The 17,126-nt window shown below is 40.7% G+C and overlaps 1 protein-coding gene across 1 annotated transcript; it reads right to left on the bottom strand.

Moving 5' to 3' along the window:
* Nucleotides 1–1,341: 1,341 nt before the first annotated feature.
* shh.L (sonic hedgehog L homeolog) lies at nt 1,342–16,856 on the bottom strand. The gene is given in 9 exon segments (NM_001088313.1): nt 1,342–1,718; nt 1,721–1,748; nt 1,751–1,771; nt 1,774–2,111; nt 7,938–8,199; nt 16,359–16,634; nt 16,637–16,645; nt 16,648–16,650; nt 16,653–16,856. Coding segments are annotated over 9 exon segments (1,323 nt in total). The 5' UTR covers nt 16,662–16,856.
* Between the last annotated feature and the right edge of the window lie 270 nt (nt 16,857–17,126).

Here is a 17,126-nt window from a genome sequence, read left to right on the forward strand (position 1 = left end):
AAACCGTTCAAGTTAATATTTAATGACAGAATCTAATTTTTTTTTGTTGTTGTTGCCATCGATGCTCCATATTTAAAGATTTCTAAGTGCAGGGTTGGGCTTTCATTCGTCTATAAAGCATTGAAGTAGCAGAAGGCAACACCCCGGAAACCAATTCGTGCCCAAAATAAAGAGAAAAATCCATATTCGATGCTGTTGGATATTTCAGTATTAAATACCAAGCAAGCTGCGCATGGCACATTTTATTTCTATAAAACTATTAAAACTATTACAAAATAATTACAAAATACATATTTTTTTTTTTAGTAAATTTACAGCGGTTATTTCTCAATGTATTAATGCAAAGTCCCCTAAGTCTCGTACAAACAGTCTTTATTCTCTTTCTCTATGTGCGCTTAGTTTTTTCGTTCTTTTTTTTTTTTTTTTTTTAATTCTGCTCCTTCTTGTAAAAAATATCATATTCTAATAAACTCTTTTTTTTGAGGTTAGAAATGATAATATTCGTATTAGTTCGTTTGTTTGTTGGTGTAACAGTCTGGATGGACATGAATGCGGCCGATCCTTGTTTTTCTACAACAAAAAATATTTATAAAGCGAAAACGAAAAGGAAAATAACGAAAAAACAAAAAAGGCAAATAGAAGAGTTATCGCGTGAAACTATCTTTTAAATTAAAATAATATATTCTCGTAATGTACAACTATTTCGGAAAACGAAATGTCATTCAGTTTAAGTATTTGATTTTCTGCAAAAATCTAATTTACAATTCTGCGTATAAAAAATATAATTTATTGAACCTCGCCCAGGCAAGTCGTTTTACAAATAGGAAACACTTTCACTAAAAATAGGGGGTCGGGGAGAGACTTTAGTAGCTGTGTGGACACCTCCTTGGAAGGTCTGGTCTGGAGGAGAAATGAGGGTGGGGGTGGGGGAGAGAAAATACATCATAAATTGTTTTGTTTTTTAAACCTGTTTTTGTGAAAGTTGGAACATAAGTGACATGTAGAAAAATAGACTCTGCTGAGTGTTTTTTTTTGGGGGGGGGGGCTCACCAAGACACAATAAGTGATAATAAATTACCAAAGTAACTATTTAAGGCTTCTGCAATGTCCATTTTTTTAAACATCTAGTCAAATGCCAAACAAATAAATATTCAGTAGGGAATCGAAAAACAATAGAAAAAAAACACCGAAAATACGAAATATTAAAAAAAAGGATGGAGAGGAGAAATAAAATAAACAGAACAATGAAAGGAAAAATCTGGGCTCTTTCCCTTTTGTGTCTACTTTAAGTTCTACTTAAAAAATAAAGTCTTTTGTCTATGCAGTGAAAATGTGTATTTTTCAACTGGATTTCGTTGCCATGCCCAGTGGGTGCAGGGAGTTACTGTCCAAAAGCCAAGTCCCTATCTGATACAGTAGCTGGGAGTACCAGTGGATGCCTTCAAGTTGGTGGTGAGACTGAAGGTCAACTTGGTGGTGAGACTGAAGATCAACTTGATGGTGAGACTGAAGGTCAACTTGGTGGTGAGGCTGAAGTCCTGATGGAGGACTGGAGTCTCTGGGGTAAATATAAGAGGAGAGGCTCATGCCAAACCTCAGTGGGGCAAATGCGAGGTGTGCCCAGGTGTGTTCCTCAATGACTGCATAGCAGGAGGCCAATACCTGGTCTATAACCACAGTCCCATGGGCAGTTAGAGGCGCATAAGCTCCAGTGTCCTCCTCAAGATCAACCTTCTCCACTTTCACCGCCTTCAAGGTCATGGTCTTGGGATCTGCTGTATAAATGAGATCTCCTGGTTGGATGTTGCTGGCAAAGACAGACTTGAACGACCTGGTGCCGTTGACCTTGGTCTGGGCCACAAAAAGTAGATGGGCCGCGGTCAACCGAATTTTTCTCTGAGACGTTTCGATGACGTAAAAGAGCTTCTTGACGTCACGCTCCTGGTCGATGAACATGAGGAAGTCGCTGTAGAGCAGATTCCCTTGGGGGTCGGAGGAGAGAACGCGGTCCCCTGGTCGCAGGTCTTTCACCGCTTTGGTGCCACCAAATTCCACCATCACCCTGGCACCAGCAGGGAAGCACCCGCCAGACTTGGCCGCCACTGAGTTCTCTGCAACAACAAGAAAGAATCTGTCAGCACCCACAAATCTAGCCCACCACAGGATTCTTATACCCCGCACCCACCAAAAAATATGTATAATTTACAATAGAAGCAAAAGGGATCAAAAACAATATTATAAGGGTAATAATGTCGCCATCATAAGGGGCTGCCCTGTAAAAAGTGACCAGTGAAGCCTAATTCATTAAATGTTCTCAGTATAAGTCCCGCCCCCGAGGAGCCCAGCGCACAGTTACAGGCACCAGACTTAAGGGAATGATTTCATTACAGTCTTGATATCAGTTACATCTTCTCTTTCGACCTCACACTTTCTTTTTTTCTCACTCACTAACTTTATACCCCCATCCCTCTTTAATTTATTCTCTTTTTTTCGCAGAAATGAGGGACCCATGTTTTTGTCATTTCCATAAAAATAATCCCCCCTTAGTAAAAGGAATGAGCAGTGTAACATTGAATCCCCCTCTATAAGTCTATCCCTTTCAATAATGGGGCGTTTTATTGCGATTGCGCAAAAAGAGTCGCATAAGAAATCGACATTTCCATTTAGGGGCAACTTAGCGCTTAATTAACGTTCTCCCTCCCAAGTGCTATCCTATAATAACCCCTTATCTGTTTGATTTTAATCTTACAGGATCATTTGCCTTAATATTTGAATTGTGTCTGATTTAGCAAGGTGCGACCGGTCGCAAACGCGTCTGAGTCCAGTCGCAGAGGCAAGCAGCTGCTAGCTGTAAGTAATCAGGAGATAAATGGGCGGCCCCAGTTCTGCTTTAAACTACCTCTGGCTGCTACATCGATACCCCCAGACCTAATGACTTTCTCAGGAAGAACAAGGGGGCGAAAATGTGATTTAATTAACGACTTCATTATCACTTGGGGTGAGCAAATGAAACACCAGCACAGAGGCCGGACCTGACAGCAAACTGTTTCCCTGCCTGGTGCTGTGAGATGCCCACGTGATATACAGAAAGTCTCTTTGCATATTTAAAGGAGAACTAAACCCTACAAATGAATGTGGCTAAAATGCCATATTTTATAGTGAACTTATTGCACCAGCCTAAAGTTTCAGCTTGTCAATAGCAGCAATGATCCAGGACTTCAAACTTGTCACAGGGGGTCACCATCTTGGAAAGTGTCTGTGACACTCACATGCTCAGTGGGCTCTGATTGGCTGTTGAGAAGCTAAGCTTAGGGCTCGTCACTAATTATCCAGCAGAAAATGAGCTTCACTGGCTGTAATATAAGCTGATGCTACAGGTTTGCTGATTATTAAATTCTGATGCTAATTGCACTGGTTTCTGTGCTGCCATGTAGTAATTATCTGTATTAATTACTAATCAGCCTTATATTGTGACATTTCTATTCTATGTGTACTGTATATTGTGAGTGGGTCCCTAAGCTCAGTAAGTGACAGCAGCACAGAGCATGTGCAGTGAATCAGCAGAAAAGAAGATGGGGAGCTACTGGGGCATCTTTGGAGACACAGATCTTTACTGCTAAAGGGCTGTGGTTGCCTTGGGCTGGTACAGAAGCACAAAACATAATGAACAACATTTCTAGCTACTTCTTTAGTTAGGCTTTAGTTCTCCTTTAAGGGGTGGGGGTGAATAAAGCTCCTCTCAGCTTCTCTTCAAACACAGCAATGGATTGGCCGAGGTGTGAAGCTCTAAAGCTTTGAGAACCACTTGTTTGCCCCCCTCCCTTCATTAAAATCCAATAAAGACCCCAGCATTGTCATTGTGATTGGTGTAATAAATAGAAACCCTCTTGAATGAGAAGATTCTCCCATTTTCTCTCCCAGCCTGGCTCCTATTTACTCAGGTGCAGGGAGTCTATGTGGCAGTTCACACACATACTCTCCAAAATCCAATCCAAAAAAAAAAAGCTTCCCCCCTTTATTTGCACAGACACTTTTTTTTTTCCTTTCCAAGACACTCAAAGATGTGGATTTGAATTTTAAATAGAAGATTCCTCCTAGCACCCTGCCTGCTTCTCATGTCTGGGTGACACCAGCTATTCTGAGCTCCTGGGAGGGGATTGGTCTTTACATTCCAATGTGTGGGATCATACTTTGTGCAAACAGGTATCTCCCCTAAAATGCTCCTTAATCTCCTCATCAAATTCTCCAGCATGAAATGGGGCTTGGAGAAAAAAAAATAGCAGCCCCAGATTTAGCTGTAGGAAGCCCAAAGCCTTCTCATTGCCCCAATCACACGACCTGACAAGACAAGTGAGGACTAGACTGACCCCTTTAGTCGCAGGGGGTTAATCTCCTCTGGCACTCACACAGTTAACATGAACATCTTTCTAATCCAGGATTTCATTGCCATTAAAGGGGAAGTAAACCCCAACGCAACAATATAAATCTAAGCAACTTTTTAATATACATCCATTACCAATTTGCAATGGTTTCCTAGTTATTTGGAAAGCAACGACTGTCCTTCAGCTGACTGGCTCAGGCTACTTTGTTTCAAAAGTAAGAACCAGCAGTGCAGAGAGAATAGCAAGGGGCAGATTTCCAACTGCAATCACACTGATAAAAGATTGACAGAATGTATGCTGAAAAGTTCCTAAGAAGTACATTTTCTGCCACCAAAATGTTATTAATTGGGATTTGCATCTCCTTGAGAGAGATTGAGTAAAATGTCAGTCTCATGTAGAGAGGGATATTCTGAGACGATTTGCAATTGGTTGTCATTTTTTATTATTTGTGGTTTTTGAGTTATTTAGCTTTTTATTCAGCAGTTTGCAATTACTAGGGTCCACATTACCCCAGCAAACATGCACTGGTTTGAAGCAGAGACTGGAATATGAATGAGAGAAGCAAATAATTAAAAAAAAAAACTATTAAATTGCAATTGTAAAGTTGCTAAGAATTCCCCATTCTATAACATACTAACATTTAATTTAAAGGTGAACCACCCTTTATATATGAATATCAATAAGAAGCATTAAATCCCTGAGCAAAATTAAAATAGTAAATATCTGTTACTTGCAGCCTCTGTTGTAACAAAAGTTGAGTCTTTTTTGGAACACAAGGCAAACAAACATTTTTTTTTCTTTTTAGTTTTATTTTCCAAGACTTTAGTCTTGTCTTGAATTTCATGACAAATTGAGTCAACAATCTCAGCAAAGGGGGGAAACCTGACTGGTGACAGACTGATTCTTTGGCTCATTCGCTCTTTTCTTTATCTCCTTGGGAAAACACAAGGACACAGTCTCTTCTCTTTCTGGGAAATTCCTTCTGCAGGGGCTGTTACCCACTTGGGACACCATGGGGCGTTCTAAGTGTAGCAAAAACACTGCCTGCTACATATATATATATATTATATAGTTACATTTCTATATTTCACCTTGCCCTTATTCTGCTTGATCCCAATAGCAACAACAAATTAAGGAAATCAATGTAGCATAACTTTTTCATTGATAGTTTTTAAAATGATTTTAATTGAACTCCAAATTCTGGAAATGTATATTTCTTTAAATGTTCATTTTTCTCTCTCTTTGTCTTTAAGATCTATCCCCAGATTTGTAGTGTAACTACTGGCAACATATAATAACGATAATAATAATAATAACACTAATAATAATAATAATAATAATATAAATGCAGTTCACTAAAGGGAAAGGTATGATGTAGAGAGGGATATTCTGAGACAATTTGCAATTGGTTTTCTTGTTTTATTATTTGTGGTTTTTGAGTTATTTAGCTTTTTATTCAGCAGCTCTCCAGTTTGCAATTTCAGCAATCTGGTTGCTAATTTCCAAATTCCCCTAGCAACCATGCATTGATTTGAATAAGAGACTGCAATATGAATAGGAGAGGCCTGAATGGGTTAGTAATAAAAAGTAGCAATAACAATACATTTGTAGCCTTATAGGGCATTTGTTTTTTTTAGATGAAAGCTGGAAAGAGTCAGAAGAAAAGTTGCTTAGAATTAGCCATTCTATAACATAAGGTTAACTTATAGGTGAACCAGACTACATATAAATACATGTAACTAAGCAGAAGACAAAAGTTACCAATCAGCTCGATGACAAAATAAAAATGATGAGACTGATTAAGCAGAGAAACAAATATATCAGCCAGACCAATAAGAAAATAGAAATACACATAAGCAACCAGAGGACCATGGTGATTAGTTAAATCAGTGTCTAAATATAAATTAGATTCATTAGCCAGAAGAAGAAGAAGAAGAAGAAGAAGAAGAAGAAGAATGAGAAATTGGAGGTTTCAGATTCTCTGCTCAGAGGATTATTATGGGCTGAAGATTTAGTGAAACCCAAATTCATTGTATCGATTCCTCGTGCCCAGTGACTTTATCTTTAGGAACCTATTGCTGATCAGGCAGCTGCCAGTAAGTAGAATGTAAATATATAATAAATGGGAGGAGGGGACCGTTAGATTTAGGGGCTGAGATTAATCACAGACTATTAGGGGTCTCAGAGAACTGAAAACTCACTTTCCTACTGAAATTGGAATTAACTGCAAGATTAAAGCTAAAATATGTTTCCGAGAAAGTTCTTCAAATGAGAAACATATTCCCTGCTGTTTGTAGCCTCCAAACTTGCGACTTCCTCTGCACCGGGAGCTGCGACTGCAATTTAAATCGCATTGATGTCGCTACTGGATCTCCAGACCCGCCACAAATGCTCAAACACAAACTGTCATTGTATCATAACCCGACTCCATTTGTATGTGCTCAGACTTTTATACTGATATACTTATATACTTATATACTTATATACTTATATACTTATATACTTATATACAGGTAAGAATAACTTGTATATACATGTATTTGTAATATACAGAACAATCTGCACACTGTGTATATATATATATATCTATACATGTGTTTTACAAATATAATAATAAACTCAAAGGTACATATTAGATGACAGACATACAGACTACTAGAACGATTGATAGTTTAGTAATACATAGAGACCTATAGAGATAGACCAACAGGCAGAAAATAAGTAGATGATAACTAAAAGTTTGATAGATAGGCTGGTAGACGAAGATGCTTTAGATAGCTAGATAGATAGCTAGATAGATAGATAGATAGATAGATAGATAGATAGATAGATAGATAGATAGATAGATAGATAGCTAGATAGATAGATAGATAGATAGATAGATAGATAGATAGATAGGTAGATAGATAGATAGATAGATGATAGACAGATAGATAGATAGATAGATAGATAGATAGATAGATAGATAGATGATAGACAGATAGATAGATAGATAGATAGATAGCTAGATAGATAGACAGATAGATAAATAGATAGATATAAATAGATGAGAGAGAGAGAGAGAGAGAGAGAGAGAGAGAGAGATAGGATGAGGGATGGATTAATAAAATGATAGATAGAGAAATCGATAGATAGATAGATAGATAGATAGATATAGACATTAATAGGATGATAGATAGGGATAGACAGACAGACAGAGAGAGAGAGAGAGGAGATAGACAGACACAGGCAGAGAGATTAATAGGATGATAGAGAAATCGAGACATTAATAGGATGATAGATAGGGATAGATAGACAGTGTGAGAGAGAGAGAGAGAGAGAGAGAGAGAGAGAGAGAGAGCAGTAGACAGAGACAGAAAGAGACAGGATATAGCAGTGAAATGTATGAGAGTCAGAGGCAGGAATATGGAGGAGTTTAGCGACCCTAAATTGACCCCCGACCCCACCACATCTCCCCAAACCAATGAAAAAAAATGAAATATTTAGCCAACGTTTCGGCTCCAGGCCGCTGAGTCACATGAAGTCAGTGTGAATAAAGTGAAGGATGTTTCTCACCTGCTTTGACCGAACAGTGAATATGAGCTTTGGACTCGTAATAGACCCAGTCGAACCCGGCCTCCACCGCCAGTCGGCCCAACATTCCGTATTTACTGCGGTCCCGGTCCGACGTAGTGATGTCCACTGCCCTCCCCTCATAATGTAGCGACTCCTCCAAGTGGTGCCCGTCCTCATCCCACCCCTCCGTCACCCGCAGCTTCACCCCCGGCCACTGGTTCATCACGGAGATCGCGAGTGCGTTCAGTTTGTCTTTACATCTCTGCACAGGGGGAAACAAAGAAGATAAGCGGTGAGTCTGCGACCCCCAAAACCAACACACCCGGTTATTTGCTCTGGACTATGAACACTTCTATTTCTCTCTGCCCAGCTAAACACGTGACTTGCACTCTGTGATCCCAACACACTCACTATAGTTGTAGCTTCACAAAGCATTCCCTTTTTAAATGGGGTCGGCGACCCCCATTTGAAAGCTGGAAAGAGTCAGAAGAAGAAGGCAAAATAACTCAAAAACTATAATAATAATAAATAATGGAGAGCAATTGAAACGTTGCTTAGAATTGACTATTTTATTAACTTAAAGGCGAACCACCCCTAATTTAATTATAGACCATACATTTGGGGAACTCTGACTGTTTCTTAAAGGGGTTGTTCACCTTCCAACACTTTTTTTCAGTTCAATTGATTTCAAATAGTTCACCAGAAATGAAAGACTTTTTCTAATGACTTTCTATTTTCTATGTGTGACAGTTTTTATAATATTAAGGTGTCATTTTTCACCTTCTAAAGCAGCTCTGGGAAAGGGGGTCGCCGACCCTGTAAACTATTCTAAATTGATACATTTAGTTGATCCATTTCTTATCTTTGTCCCTGCTGAGCAGAATCCCTGGGTTTACAGGCAACTATTAGACTTGATACAATAGTTGCTAATACTCCAGAGATGCTGCTGAGAAATGGATCAACTAATTGATTTAACTAAATGTTGAAAAATTGTAACAGTTCACAATCTGCACCTGAATTACTGAGCTGCCAGACTCAAACACCTGAGACAGGGACATTCAACTTTAAACTTGGGAAAAACTGTAAAAAATAAAAAATAGAAAGGAATTGGAAAAAAGTCTTTTTTTTCTGGGGAACAATCTGAAAACAAATGAACTGAAAAAAAGTGAAATTAAGGGAAAGTATATATTAATGAGAAAGTGTCAGCAGGGTAAATGACTGTAACTGTATATGAATGTGTAGAGGGTAAGGCAAAAGGATATTAGAGAAGAGGGTGTAACTGGGTGGGAGAGAGAATAATAAGGTAAGAAAGTGAGAGTAGAAGGAGCACATGTCAGACATATATATGTATATACTGTGTATAGCAAGGCAACATGTTGTCAGGACAAGAGGCTGTAATTGTGGGACAGAGTGTATAGTAAGGCAAACTAGTGAGTGCTCTGTAAGTGACTACATTAATACTTCATATCAGGCTTGTCCAGTCTAGGACCTGTAGTTGTTGTTTGGGGGGTTGTTCACCTTCAATTTAACTTTTAGTCTGGTGTAGTGAGTGATATTCTGAGACAATTTGCAATTGGTTTTCATTTTTTATTGTTTGTGGTTTTTAGATTAACTTTTTATTCTGTAACTCTCCTGTTTCTCCAATTTCAGCAATTTGGTGGCTAGGGTCCAAATTCCCCCAGCAACCCTGCATTGATATGAATAAGAGACTGGAATATGAATAGGAGAGGCCTGAATAGAAAGAGGAGTAATAATAAAAAGTAACAATAACAATACATTTGTAGCTTTACAGGGCATTTGTGTTTTTTTTAGATGGGGTCAGCGACCCTCATTTGAAAGCTGGAAAGAGTCAGATGCAAATCATCCAAAAACTATAAAAAAAAGACGAAATGAAGGCCAATTGAAAAGGTGCTTAGAATAAGCCATTTTACATCACACTAAAAGTTCACTCAAAGTTGAACCACCCCTTTAAATTAGAACTCCTAGTATGAGAGCAGCAGTTCAGGGAGTTGTAGTTTATTAACAGTTCAGGGAGTTGCAGTTTATTAACAACTGCAAAGCAGGACATTACACATTTCACGCTGACCCTTTTGCCCTACGCTCTTCTACCAGCTATATGACAGTCGCACCACCTGTAGCTGGCAGTTTGTATATATCAGACACAGAACACGCCCGCTTCGTCTAACTCTGCAACCAATTCGTGGCCAGGGAGAGACAGTTCAGTTGTACAAAGTCCAAGCTTCTTCTATCAAATGGGCTTCACTACAAGTGTCAGTCTGATCCCCAAGTGCCACTCGCGCAACGTAACTTGGGCTCCATCCTGATTGCTGACTGACAGTTGCTGCTGGCTCTTTTCAAGAAGTTATTGGGAAGTTCTAGATTGTGAGATACTTTTGCAGAGTGGCTACAAGTCATCCCGGGCACTAACGATCCCATTATCCGCAACCATTATTATCCTCGGCACCAGGGACTGAGATTAAAAATTGGACCCAATGGGCCAAACACGTGGCCAATATAAAGCACTGGCTAATGGCGTCATCTTCCTGCAGCCCCTTTGGCTTTTGCTTCAGTGTCAATATAGTCAGTAATGTCAGTATAGTCAGTATTGGGCCAGAGATCGCAGCATATACACGAGACACCCTATAGTGACCCCTTTAACCCTGTGGGATCACAATCGCCCGATCTTAGTTCAGGATTGTTTCCTGTTCATTCTCCTGTTGAAAAGTCCATGAATAGCCGCCATTAAGCGCTCGGAAGAGACTGTCCAATCACTCACTAGAGAACTTAGCGCTGAGCGCACTTGTGCCCCTGCCCTGCTGCTCCAGAGGATTCGGGCGCTTCATTTAAACCCTAAACCTGAACCATAATCATTTTGTAAGCCAGTGACGTCACTAGATATTACTGGGCTCCCCTAATGTTCACCTGTTTTACCAACATTGATTGAAACTGTATATGAATTAGAACTACATGGGGCCCCTATACCTTCTGCCCCCCTCTGATTTCTCTGTAGTCACCCACCTGCTGTACAGTCAGTTATAAACTCTCATCAACCCATATGATATCAGGAGAGGGTTAGTGTATGTGGCACAGGGAGTGTGTGTGTGTCTGGGTATGTGACAGTGAGTGTATGTGACAGTGAGTGTCTGGGTATGTGAGAGGGTCAGAGAGAAACATAATAAGTTTAGAGGGTGCTGGTTGTCTTTGGAGGCTTATGATATTGTTACTGGTGCAAAAACCCAATTGGACATAAGACTAAACTTGTGGTTACTCCCTGGTTACTCCCTGGAGTAGGAAAACTCACCAGTCCTCACTGTAGATAGCAGAGTAAGTGTATGTGACAGAGAGTGTATGTGACAGGCAGTGTCTGTGAGAGTAAGTGTATTTGGCAGTGAGTGTATGTGAGAGTGAGTGTCTGTGAGAGTGAGTGTATGTGAGAGTGAGTGTATGTGACAGTGAGTGAATGTATGTCAGTGTCTGTGAGAGTGAGGGAGTGTATGTTACAGTGAGTGTATGTGAGAGTGAGTGTCTGTGAGAGTGAGGGAGTGTATGTGAGAGTGAGTGAGTGTATGTGAGAGTGAGTGAGTGCATGTGACAGTGAGTATATATGACAGTGAGTGTATGTGACAGTGAGTGTATGTGACAGTGAGTGTATGTGACAGTGAGTATATATGACAGTGAGTGTATGTGACAGTGAGTGTATGTGACAGTGAGTATATATGACAGTGAGTGTATGTGACAGTGAGTGTATGTGACAGTGAGTGTCTGGGTATGTGAGAGGGTCAGAGAGAAACATAATAAGTTTAGAGGGTGCTGGTTCTATTTGGAGGCTAATGATATTGGTACTGGTGCAATTACCCCCTCCCTTCCCAATTGGACATAAGACCTTGTGGTTACTCCCTGGTTACTCCCTGGAGTAGGAAAACTCACCAGTCCTCACTTTATAATCCCCTTTCCCTCCTCAATAACCCCCTGACATCTTTCTGCTCCCCCCAATACAATGATATAATTTGGACTGAAACACCTTTCTATTAAACACTGTAAGTCTAATTGGTGACTATTCACATAGAAAAGACATTTATACCTGTCTCTGACTCTCTCCCATTGGCTACCAACAGTTCAGTCTCATGAGCCCTGTATAAAATAATGTGCCCTATTATGTGCCATAAACACATTGTTATTGACAGAAAAGGGCCGGTGCCTTTAATAAGTGCAGCAACTACAATGTAATCGAATAAAGTCTCCCAGGAGGCCAGGCCCTTCCCCTTTATAAGAACAATATAAATATTCCCAGTGTATTAACCCATTGCAGTGACAAAGTACTGGAAATTCTCCCAACTGGCCTTACAGTGAATCCCAATGTTGATCACAAAGCCTCGTCTATGAACAGGTACAAGTGTCAGATCCCAATATATCAATAAGGTCCATTTCTCCTGCACTATCAGTAAATCTGCCCAATTCAAGTGCAACAGAGAGAGAGTAGAGTCTCCAGCAACAGTCGCACTAATACATTAGTTACACTACAACATCTTCCCACATGTCAGCCCCTATATTTATATGTAATTATATATTATCCTCAGGTGACAGACTATAGGACTTTGTAACTAGATAGAATCGCCCAACACTTTGCGCCCCGCAGCGCAACTGAGCAGCTACAAAGTGACAAATGTATCGGTCAGGAACCGGCGCAGCGTTCAGTAAAAAGCGCAAAGTCTGTTGCTGCTCAGATGAGTCTGTTCCCTATTCAGTCATGCGCCACAGATAAAGCCCAATTCTGCTCAGTCACCGTGAAGCCCAGCGGGGCGGCTTTGGGCGCAGTCAGTGCCCCTTGTTTGCCCCTAATCTTTGCGCTAATGAGGCAGCGGCTGCACGGGGGAGACCCAAATACTTCGCTTCTACGGGTATCATTGCTGAGAAATTGTTTTTTTTAGCTGCATAGCGCTAATTCAGCGCACTCTCCGCTAGAGCCCATTGATACATAGCGCAGCAATGCCACAAGCAAATGATATTCTCAGCGCACTTACCCATTCGTTTATCCATTCCTTCTCTCTCTCACCCATTCACTCAGCTGCTCCTTCACTCACTCACTAACCCCCAACCCCAATTACACCGACCCCAACCAATCATTCATTTACTCGCACCGACCCCAAGAAATCACCCATTCACCGACCCCAACCACTCACTCGTTGCACACACGGTCATTCCCATCACTGAACCAGACTTTCTCTTCCCAACTCACTTACACCCAGATCCACACTCACTGCTTCTCTCTTTTACTGACTTTCACATATTCTCCCCATGGCATTCCTTACCCTTTAATTACCCGGCGCTCTCTTCTCCCCTCTCTGACCCGACTGTATTCTCTCCCTCTCATCATACACCTCTGTCTCTCCCACCTCCCCCTTCTGTCTCTGAGACCCTCACTCTCCCCATTCCACATGCCCCTTCCCTTTCTGCCACTCACCCACTGACTGTCACTTCTGCCCTCCTTCCCTCCCCCTTCCCTCTTCTCCCTCTTCAGTTAATATTAACTAGTAACTAACGCATTCAACAAATATTTGGAAAGTTCCACAGGGCCATTGAGTGGAGAGCTTTACACTGTAGACAGACTTGTGAGGCGGCCAGAAGACTTGCCAAGAAACCAGCAGAACCAGAGATTATTATACTTTACATATTACATAAATTATTACATATATAACAGCCAGTGATCACCTTCCATGGGCACAACAGCAAGTGCAGCCAAACCTCAGCGCATTCCTCACATGGGAGGGGGGGCAGGGGTCACTCACATCCGGTATTTGGATCCCCAAAACAGCCCGACATTCTATTCTTGCCTTACCCAACTCAACCCAATAGAGAACTCCTTTACTTTATAGATAGATCTATCTATCTCTATCTATCTATCTATCTATCTATCTATCTATCTATCTATCTATCTATCTATCTATCTATCTATCTCTCTATCTATTATCTCTCTCTCTCTCTCTCTCTCTCTCTCTCTCTCTCTCTCTCTCTCTCTCTCTCTCATCTATCTAAGCCATCTTTAATTTCCCTGTATTTCTTATGAACCTTATACCCCTAATGACTTCTCACTAATTAAGAGATATATCTAAAACTCAGTCAGCAGTTACAGGAACAGTAGTGACACACAACACACAGGTGGCAGGAGCCTTGGCATGGGGATGAGAAAAGCTGAGTATTACTATCATTACTATCATTACTATTACTATCACTACTATCATTACTATCACTACTATCATTACTATCACTACTATCATTACTATCATTACTATCTCTGCTATCATTACTATCACTACTATCACTACTATCATTACTATCACTACTATCATTACTATCATTACTATCATTACTATCTCTACTATCATTACTATCACTACTATCACTACTATCACTACTATCATTACTATCACTACTATCACTACTATCATTGCTATCATTGCTATCATTACAATCACTACTATCATTACTATCACTACTATCATTACAATCACTACTATCATTACTATCACTACTATCATTACAATCACTACTATCATTACTATCACTACTATCATTGCTATCATTACTATCACTACTATCATTACTATCACTACTATCATTACTATCACTACTATCATTACCATTATTACTATCATTACTATCACTACTATCATTACTATCATTACCATCATTACTTTCATTACTATCATTACTATCATTACTATCATTACTATCATTACCATCATTACCATCACTACTATCATTACTATCATTACTATCATTACTATCACTACTATCATTACCATCATTACTATCATTACTATCACTACTATCATTACTATCATTACTATCATTACTATCACTACTATCATTACTATCATTACTATCACTACTATCATTACTATCATTACTATCATTACTATCACTACTATCATTACTATCATTACTATCATTACTATCATTACTATCATTACTATCACTACTATCATTACTATCATTACCATCATTACTATCATTACAATCATTACTATGATACCCTGTGAGTCTCAGTATTATCCCGTTGCTGTGGGGGCTACAAGCTGAAACCCTAAGGGACCCGATCGATAGAAGCAACGTGAGAGGCTCGTGTGTCTGATCTGATAAGGGATGAGCCTCAGTGGGACAAGGAGCAAAGCTGGACTCTACACTGGTACCTGCCTGATGTGACTCTCTCTCTCTCTCTCTCTCTCTCTCTTTACCTCTCCCCCTCTCTCTCTCTCTGTCTCTGGTGCTGCTGATGTTCTGTCCTGCTGATCTACTGATGTGTTTGTGTTTAACTGCTGCCTGACATCTCACACACACACACATAGGGGAACTGTGTAAATGCTGCATCCATGTATGTGTATATCAGCCTCTATCAGTGTGTGTGTTACTGCTGCTATATGTGTGTATATATATATATATATATATATATATATATATATATATATATATATATATATATATATATATATATATATATATATGTGTATCATGTATCACACACATCTGCCTCTGCTTACCCGTTGCTGTCGGTACATATAGAGCTTATATGTCAGGTATGTTCTATATACTAGTGGCTGAATACCAGCAGGCATTATTTGACTTTATCTATATATCAGGAACACACTAGCCAATGTCATTAGTGTTGATACCCCCCTTCTATTCCTCCAGGTATGTGTTCGTGCAACTGAAAGGGATGAGTCTGTATAGAGAGGAATCAATAAAGCTCCAGTGCTAGAGGTTTCACGCCTGACTGTCATATACTGTATTTGCACATCTGGGACATTACAAGTGCAGAGAATGAGCCTGACCTATATATGTGCCCCCCTCCCTCCCTGTCACTCAGCAGCAGTCGCACAAAACTCTGCAACTCTATCCAGCAGCTCCTGCTCCCAAGGAACAGATATGTCTGTATCAGCTGAGATGCCATTTAATCAGCCATGATGTCATGTGCAGTAGCCCTCCCAGACAAAGGTGGGCCCAATGCTGGAGACCAGTCTGGGGATTTACTAGACATAGGACAGGGTGCAGGTAGATTCACATTTAGCTGGACATGTGTATGGGCTAAACGCTCAGGAGACATAGAAGCTGTTCAGAGCAATTGTTGCACAGCAATAAAGGAAATCTTTAGTAAATCTATTATATACATATAGTCCCGGATAAAGAGCCCTCTATAATCTAGAAGGTATTTGCTGAAGCCAATGGGTGCAGAAATGTAATCAAGTTGGTTAAATGAGGTGTAAGAATGATTCGTACAGATAAATATATCATCAATGTATCGTTACCATAACTAGTGTATCTGCCATTTCCTCCCACAAGCAACAATGACCCGACACAGAGAAACCAATAATCAAACTGAGAGGTGTATCTGTCCCTCCCGGACCTGCACGGACCCCCCTGTACCTGAGTCATGAGCCGGTCCGCCCCGGTGCTCTCCTCGTCTTTAAACATAATATCTGGGTTATAATTGGGGGTTAATTCTTTAAAGCAATCCGAGTTCCTTGTAATCTTTCCTTCGTATCTGCCGCTGGCCCCCAGGGTCTTCTCCGCCACGTTGGGGATGAACTGCTTATAGGCGAGAGGGGTGAGTTTTTTGGGGTGTCTCCTCTTGCCAATGCCTCGGCCAGGTCCACATGCCAGCCCAGGGGGGGTCACCAGGGTGCAGATGAAGCTCAGCAGCAACAGAGATTGAGTTGCAACCAGCATCTCGTCCGAGCGAAGCCAATTACATCAAAGGCTCAGAGGATGTTCTCCTTCGCTGCTGCTTCCAGCAACCTTGTGCCTCCCCGCCGACCCCTCTAGCCACCGATCCCAAGCAAGGCAGGTGCAGAAAGTCCAGGGTGCAGCTCCCCGCTCACAGAACACATGGGGGTGTAGAGACGAGACAGTAATTATGGGCAAATGAGAAGAAGCAGAGATTGCAATGAGAGCAAGGAGGGTGCTGCAACCGCCTGTGAGACGAGCCTCTGCCTTTAGAGCTTTATTATAGCGAGCCCAGGCCGCCTCTGATTGGCTGAGGCCAGACAAGAGCTGTCGGCATTAACCCCTGAAATGCTCATCTAGTGGCAAGGTTGGATTGTCTCATGGGTGAGGGCTGGGAGGGGGGTGGTGTTACAAACTGAAACTTTTTCGTTTTTTTGGCAAAATGACAGAGTTGTCAGCAGCAGGGAT

This window comes from Xenopus laevis, chromosome 6L (genome assembly GCF_017654675.1).
Source record: "Xenopus laevis strain J_2021 chromosome 6L, Xenopus_laevis_v10.1, whole genome shotgun sequence".
In the NCBI taxonomy this organism is placed as follows: domain Eukaryota; kingdom Metazoa; phylum Chordata; class Amphibia; order Anura; family Pipidae; genus Xenopus; species Xenopus laevis.